The 15,255-nt window shown below is 50.6% G+C and overlaps 3 protein-coding genes across 3 annotated transcripts; 1 reads left to right on the forward strand and 2 right to left on the reverse strand.

Moving 5' to 3' along the window:
• Positions 1–718: 718 nt before the first annotated feature.
• FPOAC1_007330 (uncharacterized protein) lies at positions 719–1,417 on the forward strand (the record flags this gene model as incomplete). Its single annotated transcript, XM_044851798.1, has 1 exon — positions 719–1,417. One exon carries the CDS (start codon positions 719–721, stop codon positions 1,415–1,417), a length of 699 nt encoding a protein of 232 aa, XP_044710510.1.
• Positions 1,418–5,785: 4,368 nt separating this feature from the next.
• Positions 5,786–9,195, reverse strand: FPOAC1_007331 (uncharacterized protein; the record flags this gene model as incomplete). Its single annotated transcript, XM_044851799.1, has 6 exons — positions 5,786–6,119; positions 6,171–6,902; positions 6,960–8,354; positions 8,410–8,519; positions 8,569–8,982; positions 9,187–9,195. The coding sequence occupies 6 exons, from the start codon at positions 9,193–9,195 to the stop codon at positions 5,786–5,788; spliced, it is 2,994 nt and encodes a 997-aa protein (XP_044710511.1).
• A 4,048-nt stretch (positions 9,196–13,243) lies between these two features.
• On the reverse strand, positions 13,244–13,926 carry FPOAC1_007332 (uncharacterized protein; the record flags this gene model as incomplete). Its single annotated transcript, XM_044851800.1, has 2 exons — positions 13,244–13,650; positions 13,824–13,926. 2 exons carry the CDS (start codon positions 13,924–13,926, stop codon positions 13,244–13,246), a joined length of 510 nt encoding a protein of 169 aa, XP_044710512.1.
• Positions 13,927–15,255: the final 1,329 nt, after the last annotated feature.

A 15,255-nucleotide genomic window follows, 5' to 3' on the forward strand; every position in this document is an offset into this window, starting at 1 on the left:
TCAGGTTCGTCGTTATCGAATTAGGCTTTTTCGTGGAGTCGCAGTGCTTGCAGTACCAAATTTCGTGGTATGAGGTATCGCGAGCTTTCTCCCCTCTCTCTTCATAAGGGCCACGCGCCTCGTTCCAAGTGCTTTTGTTCGTACGGCCTTTGGCGCGCTTGTCAGCCCGATCAGAGAGAGAGTGATCCAATGTGTGCTTCGCGGGAACGGGAGAACCAGGAGAAGCAGACCCCAAGAGCTTATCAGAAGGCTCCGATAACAAGGGAGCGGGCGAAGCTGATGACATGTTGTCGGACAATTAATTCCACAGGGATCAGTGATGGCACCAGTCAACTGATAAGAATTAACAAAAGAACAAATGAAATTGAACAGCCATGTGTTCGGGCATAGCTATTTAAGCTCATGTCGTTAGGATTGGAGTCCTTGATGCGACAAGCCGGATGTGAAACCGGAGACACGACTCTAAAGTACGGGCCGCGTTTTATATCCAGTCACACGAACCTAGTGGTGATATGCGACACATATTTACTATTAGCAAGTTTCTAACTGCGTTGAAGGCATTTGGTTTGCGAAATTTTCTTGGTTAAGTACTAAGATATTTGGGAGTCATCGGGCGTATATGAAACATATGAAACCGACTGAAACATATGAAACTGGGGGAGTTACTGTTTCATACGAATCCGGGTCCAAGGACTGTTTCAGTTTCATATGAAACAGTATGAAACAACACGCGTGGCTATCCAGCACTGCTAGGGGAGTGGGCCATACCTACCCGGGAGCGGGCCGGCATGGGCAATCCTTCATCCATCGCAACGGTCTCGCCGGCAAGGAGGTCGAGATGCCCGAGGACCTTATCGCGAGCTCCCGGAAGACCGACCTTCTCGACCAGACGGGTGAGTGGAAGTGGGCGGGCATCAGGAAGTACCTCAAGCTGGTCAAGAGGTTTGAGGAGTTCTTGCTGCTCCTCGCCCACATCACGGGAGGCCAACCTAGCCGAGGAGAGGAGATTACAGGGCTACGCCTCATCAATGGCATTAACAGGGACCGCAACATCTTTATCATCGACGGCAAGGTTGTTCTCGTTACGCAGTACCACAAGTCCCTCGCCCACTTTGACTCGCCCAAGGTCATCCCTCGCTTCTTGCCTGGGCGGATCGGGCAGCTGTTCGTCATGTATATGATCTATATCCGGCCGCTGACAGATCGCTGGGAGGTCGATAAGTGGGAGCTATACGGGGGGAAGATGGCACCGCCGAGCGACTTTATCTGGCATAACGAGGCGGCAGGAGGAGTACCCTGGGAGAGCTGGATTCGCAGCGGTATAACGGCAGGGCTACAAGTAGACGAGGTTAGACAATATGAGTACATGGTAGAGGAGGGAAGCACCAGCGTTCTAGAGGAAGATGTGGGCCCTTGACCGGTTTGACGTCATTTGCCGTATGGGCAATATATGGTTTAGTTCGCCATACGAGAATAACGTACCTATTATCAAGGCTCATAGTATGATTCGACCTGGACAGCGAAGTCGATATGTCCTCCAATGCGATCGGTACGGGGCTCCGCGGCCGGGAAGGGGTGCTGGCATTCGGAAACGAAAATCTCGAAAGTCGGGGTGCCTATGGAACATTATTGCCGAGGCCCTGCCAGAGAACGGTTTCCAGTGGACTCTGCAGCACTTCCCAGATGCGGAACACCACCACCACAATCATAACCCCAGTACCGATGCCGCCGCTCACCCAGTTCATCGACGACTTACTAGCCCTGTGAAGGCGACCATCCAGTCTTCCAGTCGACGGGTTGGCATTCGTGCACGAGATATTGGTGGCATAGTCCGAGATCACTTTCCAGATTCGGTTTACACCAAGAGAGATATCTACAATGCCAGAACTCGGATTAGCAGAGAGAATCTGGGTGGCTACAGCTCTACGGCTGCATTGATCAAGTTGTTCGACGGCAAGGAGATCCCTTACGTTGCCGAGTGGGCTAAGGACGAACCCGACCGCCTGGTGGGGTTGGTTTGGACGTTCCCCTACTGTATCCAGATGTGGAGGCGTTTCCCCGAGGTCATCAGTTTCGATAACACGTGCAACACGAACCGCTTCAAGTTGCCACTCTTCCAAGTTACGGGACAGACCTGCTTGGGTACTGTCTTCAACGCCGCATTCGGGTTGATCGACAACGAGAGGCTTGAAGGGTCCCAGTTCCTTACAAACGGTGTACGCACGCTCCTCGACCGATACAGCACCCGGACCCCCGACGTTGTCATTACCGACTTTGACGACCAGATGAAGAAGGCACTGGGGGTTGAGTTTCAAGACGCCCAGTAGCAGCTTTGCATCCACCATATCAACTCCAATGTAATACTGCAGTCCAAACGGAAGTGGGTGCACACCACGAGGGATAGCAGGACTGGCGAAGAGAGCAGTTCGGATGAGCCCGACGCTGCCCTCAGCCAGCGTGATCGACAGGCAGTACAGGCATCCGGAAGGCAAGAAGAGCCAATCACCCACGATAACTTGTCTCGGCTGATAACCCACGATTACCACAGAGTGCTTATGTTATGGAGGCTGGTGGTGTTTACCGAGACGGAAGAGGATCATGAGAAGGCCTGGGAGTGCCTCTGTACGCAATTCGGTGACCAGAGAGCAATCCTTGCGTATCTATATGGTACGTACATGCCTGTGAGGGCGCAGTGGGTCCGTTGTTTTATCCGGAAGTACCGCAACTTCGGCATTCGAGTGACCTCCGGTACAGAGGCTAGCAACAACAATATCAAGAGCTATCTCCTGAACGGCATGAGTCATTTGTATCGGCTTGTCGAGGCAATCCAAGGTATGCTGGAAGACTAGGAAAGGGAGTTTCGTCAAGCTTGTGTATAGGACGAGGTGTTAACGGCGCGAGAACACGTTGGTGTTAGATTTTTACCAACTACACCACACGCCACCAAAATGGGAATCCCCACTTAGAGCAATGCATGAGTGGTTTTTTATATCTGACAGTTGGGTGCGGCTCAGAGTATCTGGGCGAGCTCCCTAGGATGGTATCTCAGAAGGCACTTTCTTTAATTACCAGGGAGCACCGCAAGGCATTGAAGAGCATTCCCGCCGCGGCAAATCCGCGGCCGGATGCCATAGCATCGTGCAACGACGATTGCACTGTGCGCTTTCTGCTGCTGTCTTTGCTTCCGATCTCGCCATCCGGAGCGCGTCGTGTACGGTGCTGACATCTGGGATGTTGTTGATTTTGTTAACAAGGGACAGTGCGCCCATAGCCATAGTCCTAGCCAGATCGTAGGAAACGGGTTGGTCTTTCGCGCGTTCGATATACAGGAGGGTGTCCTTGAGGTATCTGCTGAGTTGCGTGGCATGCTTGCGGAATCAGACATCCCAACAAGCAGTACTGATTGATAAGGCCCTTACTGATAACTGATTGATTGATTACCATGCTACTGATACTGATTGATTAGCTTATCATGCACGTTGTAGGTTTTTTACTTTTCGCGGCTTGTTGTAATTACGCCTATAATTGCCGTCTTGGGTCCGAGGGAGCAAGTTCAGCGCCCGTTCAACGAATACGAAGATGCGCCAGAAGAAACGTACCTAGTTGTAGAGCAATGGACGCGCAGATCGGATCTATTGCATGAATTGAGACCTGGACAGAGTGGAAGCTCCTGCACCAAACCCTACCGCTGGGTTCTCCCCATTTCCAGGGCGACTGTGGACGAGATTCCTCGCCGTGCCGTTAAGTGCGGTATGCTTATTCCTTGCATCATTCATGAATTGGAGGTTCAGCTCATTGCATCGGAACTATCCTCGGCACTTTTAGCGCCAGTTGGCATTGCAGATTTGCAGTTGGTGATCGAAGCCATCAGCTCACGCAGCGCCGCAGAGCCTGTCGACTATGGACGTCTTGAATTCTTGGGTGACTCGGTTTTGAAGTTTTGCACGGTTACTCAAGTCTACTCAGAGCGTAAGCACACCACATCCTCATCGTCACCTTTACTAACCAGTATTATAGACCCCTTTTGGCCCGAAGGCCTACTGAACCATTTCAAAGATCGACTAGTCTCCAACACCCGATTGGCTCGCATGTGCCTCGAGACAGGCCTATTCAAGTTCATCCTTGCCAAGACATTCACCGGCGTAAAGTGGCGACCATTATATAGAGACGACTTTCTGGACGTGAAGCCAGTCGATGGCGCATCGAGATTTATTGGCCCGAAGACCCTTGCTGATGTGGTCGAGGCACTTGTTGGAGCCTCTTACCAGGATGGAGGCATGCACAAATCTCTGAAATGCATCAAAGTCTTCTTGGGCTCCAAGTGCAACTGGCATGATGACGGAGTTGCCAGAGACATACTATTCCGAGCAGCACCCAGCGATATGCAGTTACCACCCACGATGGAGTCTTTAGAAGAGCTAATCGGGTATACATTTAAGAAGAAGTCTCTACTCGTTGAGGCTATGACTCACGGGTCTTATGTAGCTGATGGGCAGCAGCGATCTTATGAACAACTCGAGTTTCTTGGGGATGCGGTTCTTGACTATATTAACACGGATGTTCCGATTCGACCCACCAGTATCCAATGGACGCTTGCACATGATCAAGACCGCCATGGCCAACGCCGAGTTTCTTGCTTTTACAAACATGCAACATGGATTGCGACGGCCTGAAATTGAATTTAAGGATGGGGAACCGGTGTCTACCGAAGTCTCACTGCCAATCTGGAAATTCATGCGCCACGGCTCTCCAGAGATGGGCAGAGTGATGAATGAGACACAGGCCCGATTTGAAAGTCTTCGAGATGAAATCAATGCGGCTAGGACCAATGGTACACACTACCCCTGGACACTGCTCGCACGTCTTCACCCCAAGAAATTCTACTCTGATCTTTTTGAGGCCATTCTGGGTGCTATTTGGTTTGATTCAGGAAACATCGAAACATGCGCAGCCTTCCTTCACAAGTTCGGCATCTTACCGTATCTCGACCGAATTCTCCGCGAGGATGTTCATGTTTAACACCCGAAAGAAGAACTCGGAAAACTAGCAGTCGACCAGAAAATTGTCTACGACTATACTCCGGTTGACGGGCCTATTAAAGAGTACCTCTGCACGGTCAATGTTGGAGATCGTGTCGTGGGAGTCGTATCAGGGGCACTCAATAAGCTTGAAGCCATGACCAAGGCTGCCGAAGAGGGCGTAAACCTTTTGAACGCGGAGCAGAGACGTGCAGAATAAGCGGCACAGGACGAGGTGGCGCGATTTCTTGTCGCCGTGGACCTCTCTTAGTTAGACGATTTGCTGCTAGAGAATCAGGGCTAGTAAATAAGACACATAGGGAAGGTCGTAGACGGCTTATAGAAACAGACCATTGTTTGTAACATCATCAAGCGATATATAGAATCGAATTTGGTAGTTATCCTTATTTGCACAACAGAACTGCGCCATTCTCGGCATAGGCCACGCTTCTCCAAAATGGGAAGGATGTAGACAAGGCCGACATAGGTGTTGAATGTTGGAGGGTTCACCCTCAGCTTTAGGATTAAGGTTTAGGATTAACTAAAGTTTGAAATCCTAAACTTAGATCATAGGACTTTCATCTAGGACTTTCTAGGACTCAAGTCCTAGAAGGAACCAGCCGAAGATATAAGGTCTCAATAGTCCTTCGATTGCGAGAGGATCAAGCAATACACACAATACACCTTAATATCTGACAAATGTGCCCAAATGAATTCTAATCAAATTCAAATCGAGTCGCCCGTATCCAAATCAAATCCAAGTAGGGTTAATTTGATTTGGATTTATTTATTGACAAGCCTGTCCGAGGCTGCGCAGCCATGGGAACAGGCCTTGGAGTATGGCAGCCAGGTGCGCTTGTGCCGCTTGTGCCGCTTGAGAAGCTCGAGTTGGTCCGAGGATCATGATCATAGCCGAAAAGATCTCTCTGCAGGCCTTCAAGGATATGCATGTCCGTTCGAAGTGCGCTCGTCGCTGTTGCCGACTGTCGCAAAAACTGGATCGTCTTGTGGAACAGTGTTCGGAGGAGTTCCTCATCCACATAAGTGTGAAGAATTGGGTCACGGAATGCAGCTGATAAGATTAAAAGGTTTCCCCATTGCCTACAACGTGGTCAGTTGAGGTGGAGGCAGTTGGTGGGGAAAAGGACTTACGCGTGAGCTGTGCCGAAAACATTGGTGATAATCGGCCTCTTGTCTCCGAGACCATGGAAGGCACGGGTGCTCTCGATAAGCGCCTCGATGCCCTTTTTGGCCAACTCGACAACTTGAGGATCGATATCGCCATGCGTTCTGGCTTTGGGGTGCATGGCAGGTGCAGTGATATCCTGTCGAAACTCGGAGATGACGCTGGGAAAGTTGGGGCTCGATGCATGGTTCTTGATGGAGTGCGAGAACTGCAGAATTTGTTGGATGAATGGGCGGTAAGTAATCGCCTGGGCTCCCCAGTACTTTGCTCGCAATCTTGCCGCCAGAATATCATCTGCGGGTGGATCATCCTCTCTGAATGCGAAACTGGGAGCGACCCAATGCATGCCCGAGACAGCATCAGAAACAACGCCAACATTTCCAAACTTATCCTTGCCTGGTTTGGCCGGATCCTCGGGAGCGTAGAACATGCGGTGGATGCTGTTGAGATGAGTTCGTAGATATAGCTGGCCTGGGTAGCTGTCGAGGATACGCTGGTCGAACCCTTCCAAGAGACTCATGTTGGGGTGCGGCATATCATCTTCGTGCGAGAGCAGGCCTGATGGAGGGAGTTGCATCTCTGCAATGATATCACTTTCTAACTGCAGGCAGGTCCAGAATGCGAGAGAAAATTGGTTGTACTTGGTTTCCTGAATGAACTCATTGTTGCGCTTGATTCGTCTCATTTTGTCCAAGCTCCTGGCATCTTGTTAGTCACATCATCACCTGTGTTTTATTGAAGATCCTAATACCCACGGTCGCATAATGACCTGCAGCTTGTGGCTGGCCGCGTGAATGAAAGCAAAACTCTCCATTGGTCTACCCAGCTGGCCATGATATAACCCAGCAAAGATGTTGGCATACACATTCTTCATGCTGTACGCGCCAGTGTGGTTGCCAAGGATATCCGTAGCATATGCAAAGTATTCTAGGCCAGGAATCACCTCGTAGTTTTTCGTGGGGCTGCTACCAGCGCCGGAAGCACCCACGCCACGGAATAATGGACCGTTGTCAAGTTTCTTATCCCCTTCCTCCTTCGGTGAGGGTAGACCCGTCGACGAGTGCGATTGGGACGAACATCGCCGGCGAGAGCGTCGATCGGACGGCGGCGGGATGACTCTATTGCTAAGGACAGCATCAGGGACATTATCGCGGTGAAGGCAAACTTTACCCAGAACCAGAACCGTGAGGACTAGAGCGGTGTGGATGGACCGATCTGGTCGACCAGTGCGAGATGGCGCGGGTGGTGATGGCTCGGAGCCATCCGGCCCCGGCGGTCGTTTTCTCTTTGAGCCTGCCACTTCTTCCGTCTGCGAGCCTCCTCCAACGGAAAAGGTGGGCTTTGATGTTTGTGGTTTTGCTGGACGTGGCTGTGATGGTCGGAGGTTATCCAGAAAGTGCCTGACCCAATTGTCTAAAAGCTTGGGCTCGATGATAGGGTGCATGTTGAGAATGTTTTTCTTGAAACTTTCCACATACGCCCACACTTTCGGCTCAGAGAAATCGGGATTGCCATCAACCAAAACGCCTCCCTTGTATTCCACTTGATCAGGAGGGCTGAGTCCACCAAGCTGGCCCCAATCAGCCGCTGGTGAAGGAGATGTGGTATCGGATGAATCGTCCGCCATGTCCAAGTTACCATGGTCGGTCGGCTCTGGAACTTGTCGCGATGGGTGAGTATTTTCACCTTGCCCATAAACCATCAGAACACCTCTGTTTTGTTCTTGGCTGATAGGGTATTCGCTGATGTATCGGACACCTTCGCGCTCAACGTGGTGTTTTGTAAGCTCCCGAATGGAAGGCCATTCCAACAGCAGTCCGGCCAACGTCGTGTGATTAATAGGGATAGCAGGCTCTCCGGGAGGCACAGGTGGACCGGGCTCAACCTCCATTTCATCTTCAGCCATCATACGAAGTGGCATAGATTTCGATGAGGTGTGATCGCGGTAAGGATCGGCGTAGTAATGGTCGGCAGAAGCGCCGTTAGCCACGTAAGGCGATGCTGGCGCGCACTTGTACTCGTCGTCCGCTGATGGTTCTGTCGTTGGAGTTAATGTCGCAATATGCTGGTGCAAGAGGGATTCCATATTGGTCAATCTCTGGTCGAGTCGCTTGAGACCATCCAGGATATCGGCCTGGGTCTTGTCCGTGCTATTTGAACCGTTAAGTGTCCGCATGGTTCAGATAAAGATTTTACCCAACTTACGGCTTAAGGACTCGGTCACGGTATTTGCATTCCACGCCCTTTTCCTTGCAAGTTTGACATGGTTTCGTCCCGTCACACTTGGTCTTCCGCTGGCGGCAGCAGTCACACACCTATGTCCTGTCAGTATTTGCGGACTTCCAAATCACAGAAGATTCATACATTGGAAGCTCTCGTGTTCTTCCTGGAAGGGACATACGACGAATAGACCCTGGAGAATGGCTCCTGGCCTGAGGGGTAGCCTCCATGCTGCTCGTAGGAATTCTGATGAGTTACGGGAGTGGGCGGTGGGAAGCTAGGCGCATGGTAGCCGCCCGGTGTTGGGGGCATAGAAGGCGCGCCTTCGTAATTCATATGTCGCGGTGGATTTTCGGTGTATGCGTCAGGGAGTGGAGATGCTGGTGGGAGAGACGTCGGTGGGAGATGTGGTGACGACGTTCCTCCGAGCACATGACCCATCGAACTAAGTCGACGTTGATCCTCATGATCCCGTTTTATGAGAGTATCCCTTCGGCCGTACGGCGGGTATGGGCAATGCGCTGGATGCGCCGGCAACGGAGGGGGAGGTGGATGTTGCTGTTGCTGTCAGTGATACTCTGGAATAGGAGGATAGCGTTATGGTTCATGATGGCGATGATCGGGGTCCTGATGCGGTCATGCAGGTGCGGCATGAGAAGGCGTTGCCAGTGCTAAAGAAGGTTTGCCTTGATGAAGGAGACCGCCGAGCGGAGGTGAAGGAGATGATGATGAAACTTGAGGATGTGGTTAGGATGTACTCACGCTGGGCATTTCAAACTCAGATTAGCAAATTCAGGATCCTCGGAAAATGACGAGGCATTAAGGCGAACCACTCAATGAGGCCTACCAGTGATTGCCTTGTCGGGTTGCACATTCTTTTAAGGGTCGAGATTGACCCTCCCTTGCAGAAATTGCGTACACCTTGGCTACTAAAACAGTATGTCGGTGTAGTGACGAATGTTCAATTCTGTTTGACTGCGTTAATGAAATACAGCACGATCACGTTCTGTTAGTTTCCCCAACCCGTGCACTTCTGCCTCATAAGGCAAGGTGACGTCTCAGGACCCACTTGGCGTCAGATGTGCAGCTAGTACGGAGGTCGATCCAGAAAGTTTTGTCCTCGCTTAAAACCTTAAACCCACCCCTACTCGTGACAGGGGTCCCTAGGAAGGTCAGAAAAGGCAAGAAATGCGGTGAGGATGCTTAAGATTAGAATGGACGAAAAGCGGGGATACGTGGATAGTTTAGCGTAGCTATAGGCCCTATGAGATCCTTTCTCCCGGGCGTAATGAACACTACTACTAAGATTAGGTAGCGATCAACGTTTGCTGAACTATGAGGCGTAGAAGATCACCAGCCAAGTTTCCCAACAAATGTACTATGTAACCTCCCTTCACTGTCTTAAATGCGTATCCTCCCGGGCGGAATAAATTCATTCATTCTGTCTCAAATGGTTTGTGGCAATGTCCCTGCTAAACCCTGGCACGCTCAACTGGACAAGGTATCTCCTTGACTGCGCGGGGGCTACCATCGCGTACCGGACCCACCTTTTCTCACGTAATGACGAGGGTACAAGCAGGGTACGGAAAGATCTCTGAGAAAGGAATTACTGCCAAAACACTATAGAAATCATTTTGAAGAGACCTATGACTTTTCAATCAATTCCCGGCGAGGCGCTTAACGCTTCTGATCCAAGTAGCTATACCACAGAGAAAAACAGCCGCCGTGAGCAGCCTAACGATGTTACGTGCCGACCGGTCTTCAACCCGGCCACAAGGTGCGGCGCCTACTTCCTCCCTATGGAGATGCCCTCTCGCGAGCTTTTCCAGATTTTCCTACCCTATTCCTTAGTTAAAACATGGGTTCAATACACCAATCGCTGGGTTGAAAGCTTGCTCCAAGACCGCCATTTAAAGCCGGCAGCCCGGCTTAAAAGCTGGGTTGAGACCTCCGTTGCAGAGGTATATATATGGCTTGCCATCCTGATTTACATAGGAATTCATAAAGAAGATACGATCCATAGCCACTGGGAGACTTCTCACCCGGAGCATTATGCTCCTGACCACCCAATTCGCCGGCTTATGACCTATGACAGGTTTCAGCTTCTGCAGCGGCATATACGAGTCTTGAACCCGTTTAATATCTCTGATATACACCTTCCGAGGGTATTCCAAGCCGTGGATAACTGGTCTGAGCACATACAACGCGTATCTCTTGATTTATGGACCCCAGGCACGAATCTCGCTGTAGATGAGCGTATGACCCCAGGGTTCAAATCCACGACACATCTGGGCTCAGTGTAGTGGAATCAGGGGTTGCACGTGGCGCAAAAAGATCCGTGCACGAGTGCACGGATCGCTATGTGATCCTAAATCCACCAGAAGTGCTAGTGTAGTGTCGTGGATTTGAACCCAACTTGGGTTGGAACGCTATTTCTATCTGTTCAGTAATGACCTATCTAAGAGTTTGTTACAGTGCTGAGACAGCTCCCTGACCGGTAGTTCGGTCATCCGATTAGCCGGTCTCATGTTCACCAGTATTCAACAACTCTTGCTTGTGGAAGAGGACATCATCTCGCTTTTGCGTGCCTCTGTTTGCAGTGTGGGTGCATTTCCAGGTTCAAAAGGGGAAGCCGGCCTTGATACCCAATTCGTTCTGGCGCAACCGCGCTTTTACTAGCATCCGTGTCACCACTGCTTTGTCAAACGCCGTCGTTAACTCTCTAGAACTGTTCTTCAGTCTACTGTAAGTCATGTTAGAAATGACAAGGAGTGCCACTGCTGAAACTTGACAACTTCCAAGAAATTCAGCACTTTTCTGCCCTTAATGCGGCAATCCGGGTCCTACTGAGCGTTATAGTTGATGTGGCGCTGAAATTCACTACTGGTCTTGTCGTTCACAAGATCCCAGCCATCTGGCTCATAGTCATCACCTCTGTTTTGACTGCTGCCTCACCTCTTCTCATGGTCCTCACCGACCCTACTTGTGTTTGTTTACAGTACCGAATCCACATTATTTGCCCTTTTGCATGAGGACGTTATTACATGTCATGTTAAGTAACTTCATGATTGAGTTTAGCAAGGTCTATATGATTCCTGGATGGTTGTCAGCGGGGTCATCTCCCGTAATGTGAATCCTTGTTCAATGATCGTCAAGCTATCGTGCATCTCAACCAGTGTGGCTAACAAACCGACCGACCTAGACCGGCCCCTTCGGTCTGTCGGTCTGGGTTGGTCAAGGCTCCCGGTCGGTCGGTCTAGGTCGGTCTGGGTTGGCAGCCGGTCGGTCTAGGTCTGATTATCTGATCCCGAGATTCTACCCGCGCTAGTTAAAGGGTGCACTCAATGGCTACCTGCGCCGAGCCTCACTTATTCTGTGGAACGAGTTCGTGAGTGCTAAAATAGGTGGGGCGCGGCACGGGTACCTTGAGGAGGAGCCGACCAATGGCGGCCTTGGAAACCCCCAACCCAGACCGACTCAGACCACCCAATCCGACCGGCAGCTCTGGTCGGTCGGTCTGACGAGAATTGCCGGTCGGTCGGTCTGCGGTCTGAAGGTGGTCTGTCAGACGGTCTGTCAGACGGTCGGTTTGTTAGCCACACTGATCTCAACAAAGCTCAGGCCCTGATCAAAGCGCACTACCTGCTTAGACGGATACGACGAAAAGCCATCTCAACGTCCCCATAATCCAACCCCCGTCAAATATTGATCAATTGCTGTTTGGATAATGCTACAACGAGTCATTCCAACACAACCACGTTGTGTGGTTTATCTAGTCATGCCAGGCCATGTGTACGAATGAAGCTGTGAGACATTTTTCATCCACAGCCAGCTGAGAGTTAGTCGCCACTAGTCAACAGTTAGTCCAGACCAGCTGAAAGAACGGGCGTTAACCAGAATCCACTACCGAACAGGGCAGAATATGCCGCCGACCAGCTCTCGGGGACCAAATTACATCACTCACGGTGTGATTTACCGTTCTCAAACATAAACCTAGTTAGGTACCTAGTTACTTACTTTCCTGTCTCGGTCTATTCCCCCTTTTGTCCTGTTTTCTCTTGCTATGGTGGCGTTGGTTAGCGTTGAAACTTGTTTTACACTGTCACAAACATTAGTTATTATCGCGTACCCTTTCACAAACGGACCTGGTTAAGCTCGAAAGGTACCTCCGTCTCGAGCCACAGGATACGCAGGATGCTATCGAATGGTGGAGAGACCACAGGGCTTCGTTTCCTTCCCTGAGCAGCTTTGCCCTGGATGTCTTTGCTATTCCAGCGATGGCGAGCGATTGTGAGAGACAATTCAGCCTAGCGAAGCTGACGTTGACTTCTCAGAGGCTCTCGATGGGCGCAGATACATTGGAACATGTGCAATGCCTCAAGAACTGGGTCAGGCAAGGCGGAGTAAGGTTAGGTAGTTGGGTGGGTAGCTGAGTGTTGGTGTACACGAGGGGGATGACTTCGGGTCGGGGTCCCCACTCACAGAATTGAAAAGGGTATCAATCAAATCAAACAAATCAACTTTGAGCTCGAGGGCTGTCAATCAAATCAACTTCGGGGCCAAAGTTGATTTGATTGACATATGATGAGCGCTGGTCTCATGTCCATTGCTTTTCAACACCGAAGATGAGAATTGGTGATGATTTGTGCGTCCCATCGGTAATTTTACGATGTACTAAACCTATTCCGTGCATATACTAGTCCTAATACGGGTAGGCACTAAGCCTAAAATTGTAGGGTTTTTGACGTAAATTACCGCCAAAAACCCCCTTTAGGAATTTGACCGTCAAATACCGTTTTTGACGGTCAAAAACGGAACCCTACTGCGCGGTGTAAAGTCCAAGGATCTGCTGGACGGGATCGAGTGAGGAGGAGGAGGACGACGACGACGACGACGATGATAAAGGCTTGGCTACTTCATTCGACGCTTGTAGAAATATGTGGTCGAGTGGAAGTAAAAAGCGAGCAGCCTGCGTAGACACAAATTTCACCACTGTCTCCGTTGGAAGCACCCAAAAAGGACAATGTTGATCACTGGCTGCGGAAGTGAAGGGAACATTCCAGCACACTGGGCCAGTATGAGGGTTCTGGTCAGGGTCTAGCATGCCGTCGGCCCACATGGCGAGGATAACATCGAGACGGAAGGTGACCTCTTTCCGGGTCCCAAAATCCGGATACCTTTTCAAAGTGGCGACGGCTCTCATATGCCGCTTATTGGCTCCAATGTCTGCTGAGTGTGAGCGTCTTTTCTCGGCAGCAGGTCGGATGGTGAACCCTCTGCGCCACCAACTTGAAGCCCAGATTATCGGGATGTGCCAGGTGTTGCGTTCATGGCTGAGGGCAGGTATTATTCATGAATTAGATCCCTTCTTTATCTCGGTGGACGAAGAAAAAGTCGACCTCGAATTGGCTCAGATGTCGGATCAACAGCTTGAAGGATGGGCAACAAAGTGGCTCGCTGAGGTAGTGGGCGTTCAAGACGAGATGGGTGCCCGTTGGGCATAAGATCTCACCCGGAAGTTGGAATAAGGGACCTGCGTGGGCAAAGGTTTCGGGAATAGCATCACCATCATGGCATCAAGAATAGAGGCACTTGCCAATCCACCTAATCCACCCAATCCACGATAGCTTACAGTGGATCCACTATGCTGACTCCAACGCATACAAATTGTAACGTACATGATAAGCGGGTGCAACAGACAAGCGAGTGCAACAAAAAATCCCGCAATTTACATCTTCTCAACTTAATCAATTAATTTTCAACCACCAAATATGCCAGACCCAAATATTGAGGCTAGGATTCTTCTTGCACTTCGTGCCCTTCAAAATGACCCAAAATTAAGTCTCCGACGCGCCGCAGGCATCTACCAGGTCCGTTATTGGACTTTATATCGCCGACAGAAGGGTATCCTTTCTACGCGTGATTCTATCCCAAAATCACGCAAACTATCTGATCTAGAAGAACAGATCATAGTTCAGTTCATTCTCGATCTGGATTCGCGAGGGTTTCCCCCGCGACTGCGTTGTGTTGAGGAGATGGCTAACCGATTGCTCGCCGACCGCGAGACGCCGCCTGTCGGCAAGCGCTGGGCCTCTAACTTCGTCAAGCGACACAAAGACCTCAAGACGCATTTCCCCCGTAAATATGACTACCAGAGAGCCAAATGTGAAGATCCGACCATTATTCGCAACTGGTTTAGGCTCATAGCAAATGTAATTGCGAAGTATGGCATCCGACCTGATGAAATCTACAACTTTGACGAGACTGGCTTTATGATGGGCGTTATTGCGAGCGGAATGGTCGTCACAGGTGCTGAAAGGCGTGGAAGACCAAAATCAGTGCAGCCTGGAAACCGGGAATGGATTACAGTCATTCAGGCGATCAATGCCGAGGGCCAAGCGATCCCGCCGTTCATCATAGGTGCGGGCCAATATCACCTCGCCCACTGGTACCGAGAAAGCAACCTCCCGGGCGATTGGGCTATTGCGACGAGTCCTAATGGCTGGACAGATAACGAGATAGGCCTCGAGTGGCTAAAGCACTTCGACCGGTGTACTACCAAGCAATCAAAGAATCGCTATCGTCTCCTGATCCTCGACGGACACCAAAGTCACCACTCGGTCGACTTTGAGAGATATTGCAAGGCAAATAAAATCATCACGCTTTGTATACCGCCTCATTCGTCTCATCTGCTGCAGCCTCTTGATGTCGGGTGCTTTGGCCTGCTTAAGAAGGCTTACGGGCGAGAAATCGAGCATTTGATCAGATGCTCCGTAACCCACATTTCCAAAACCGAGTTCTTGCCGGCTTTTTACACCGCCTACCAGGCCA

Source organism: Fusarium poae, chromosome 2, assembly GCF_019609905.1.
Source record: "Fusarium poae strain DAOMC 252244 chromosome 2, whole genome shotgun sequence".
Classification (NCBI taxonomy): domain Eukaryota; kingdom Fungi; phylum Ascomycota; class Sordariomycetes; order Hypocreales; family Nectriaceae; genus Fusarium; species Fusarium poae.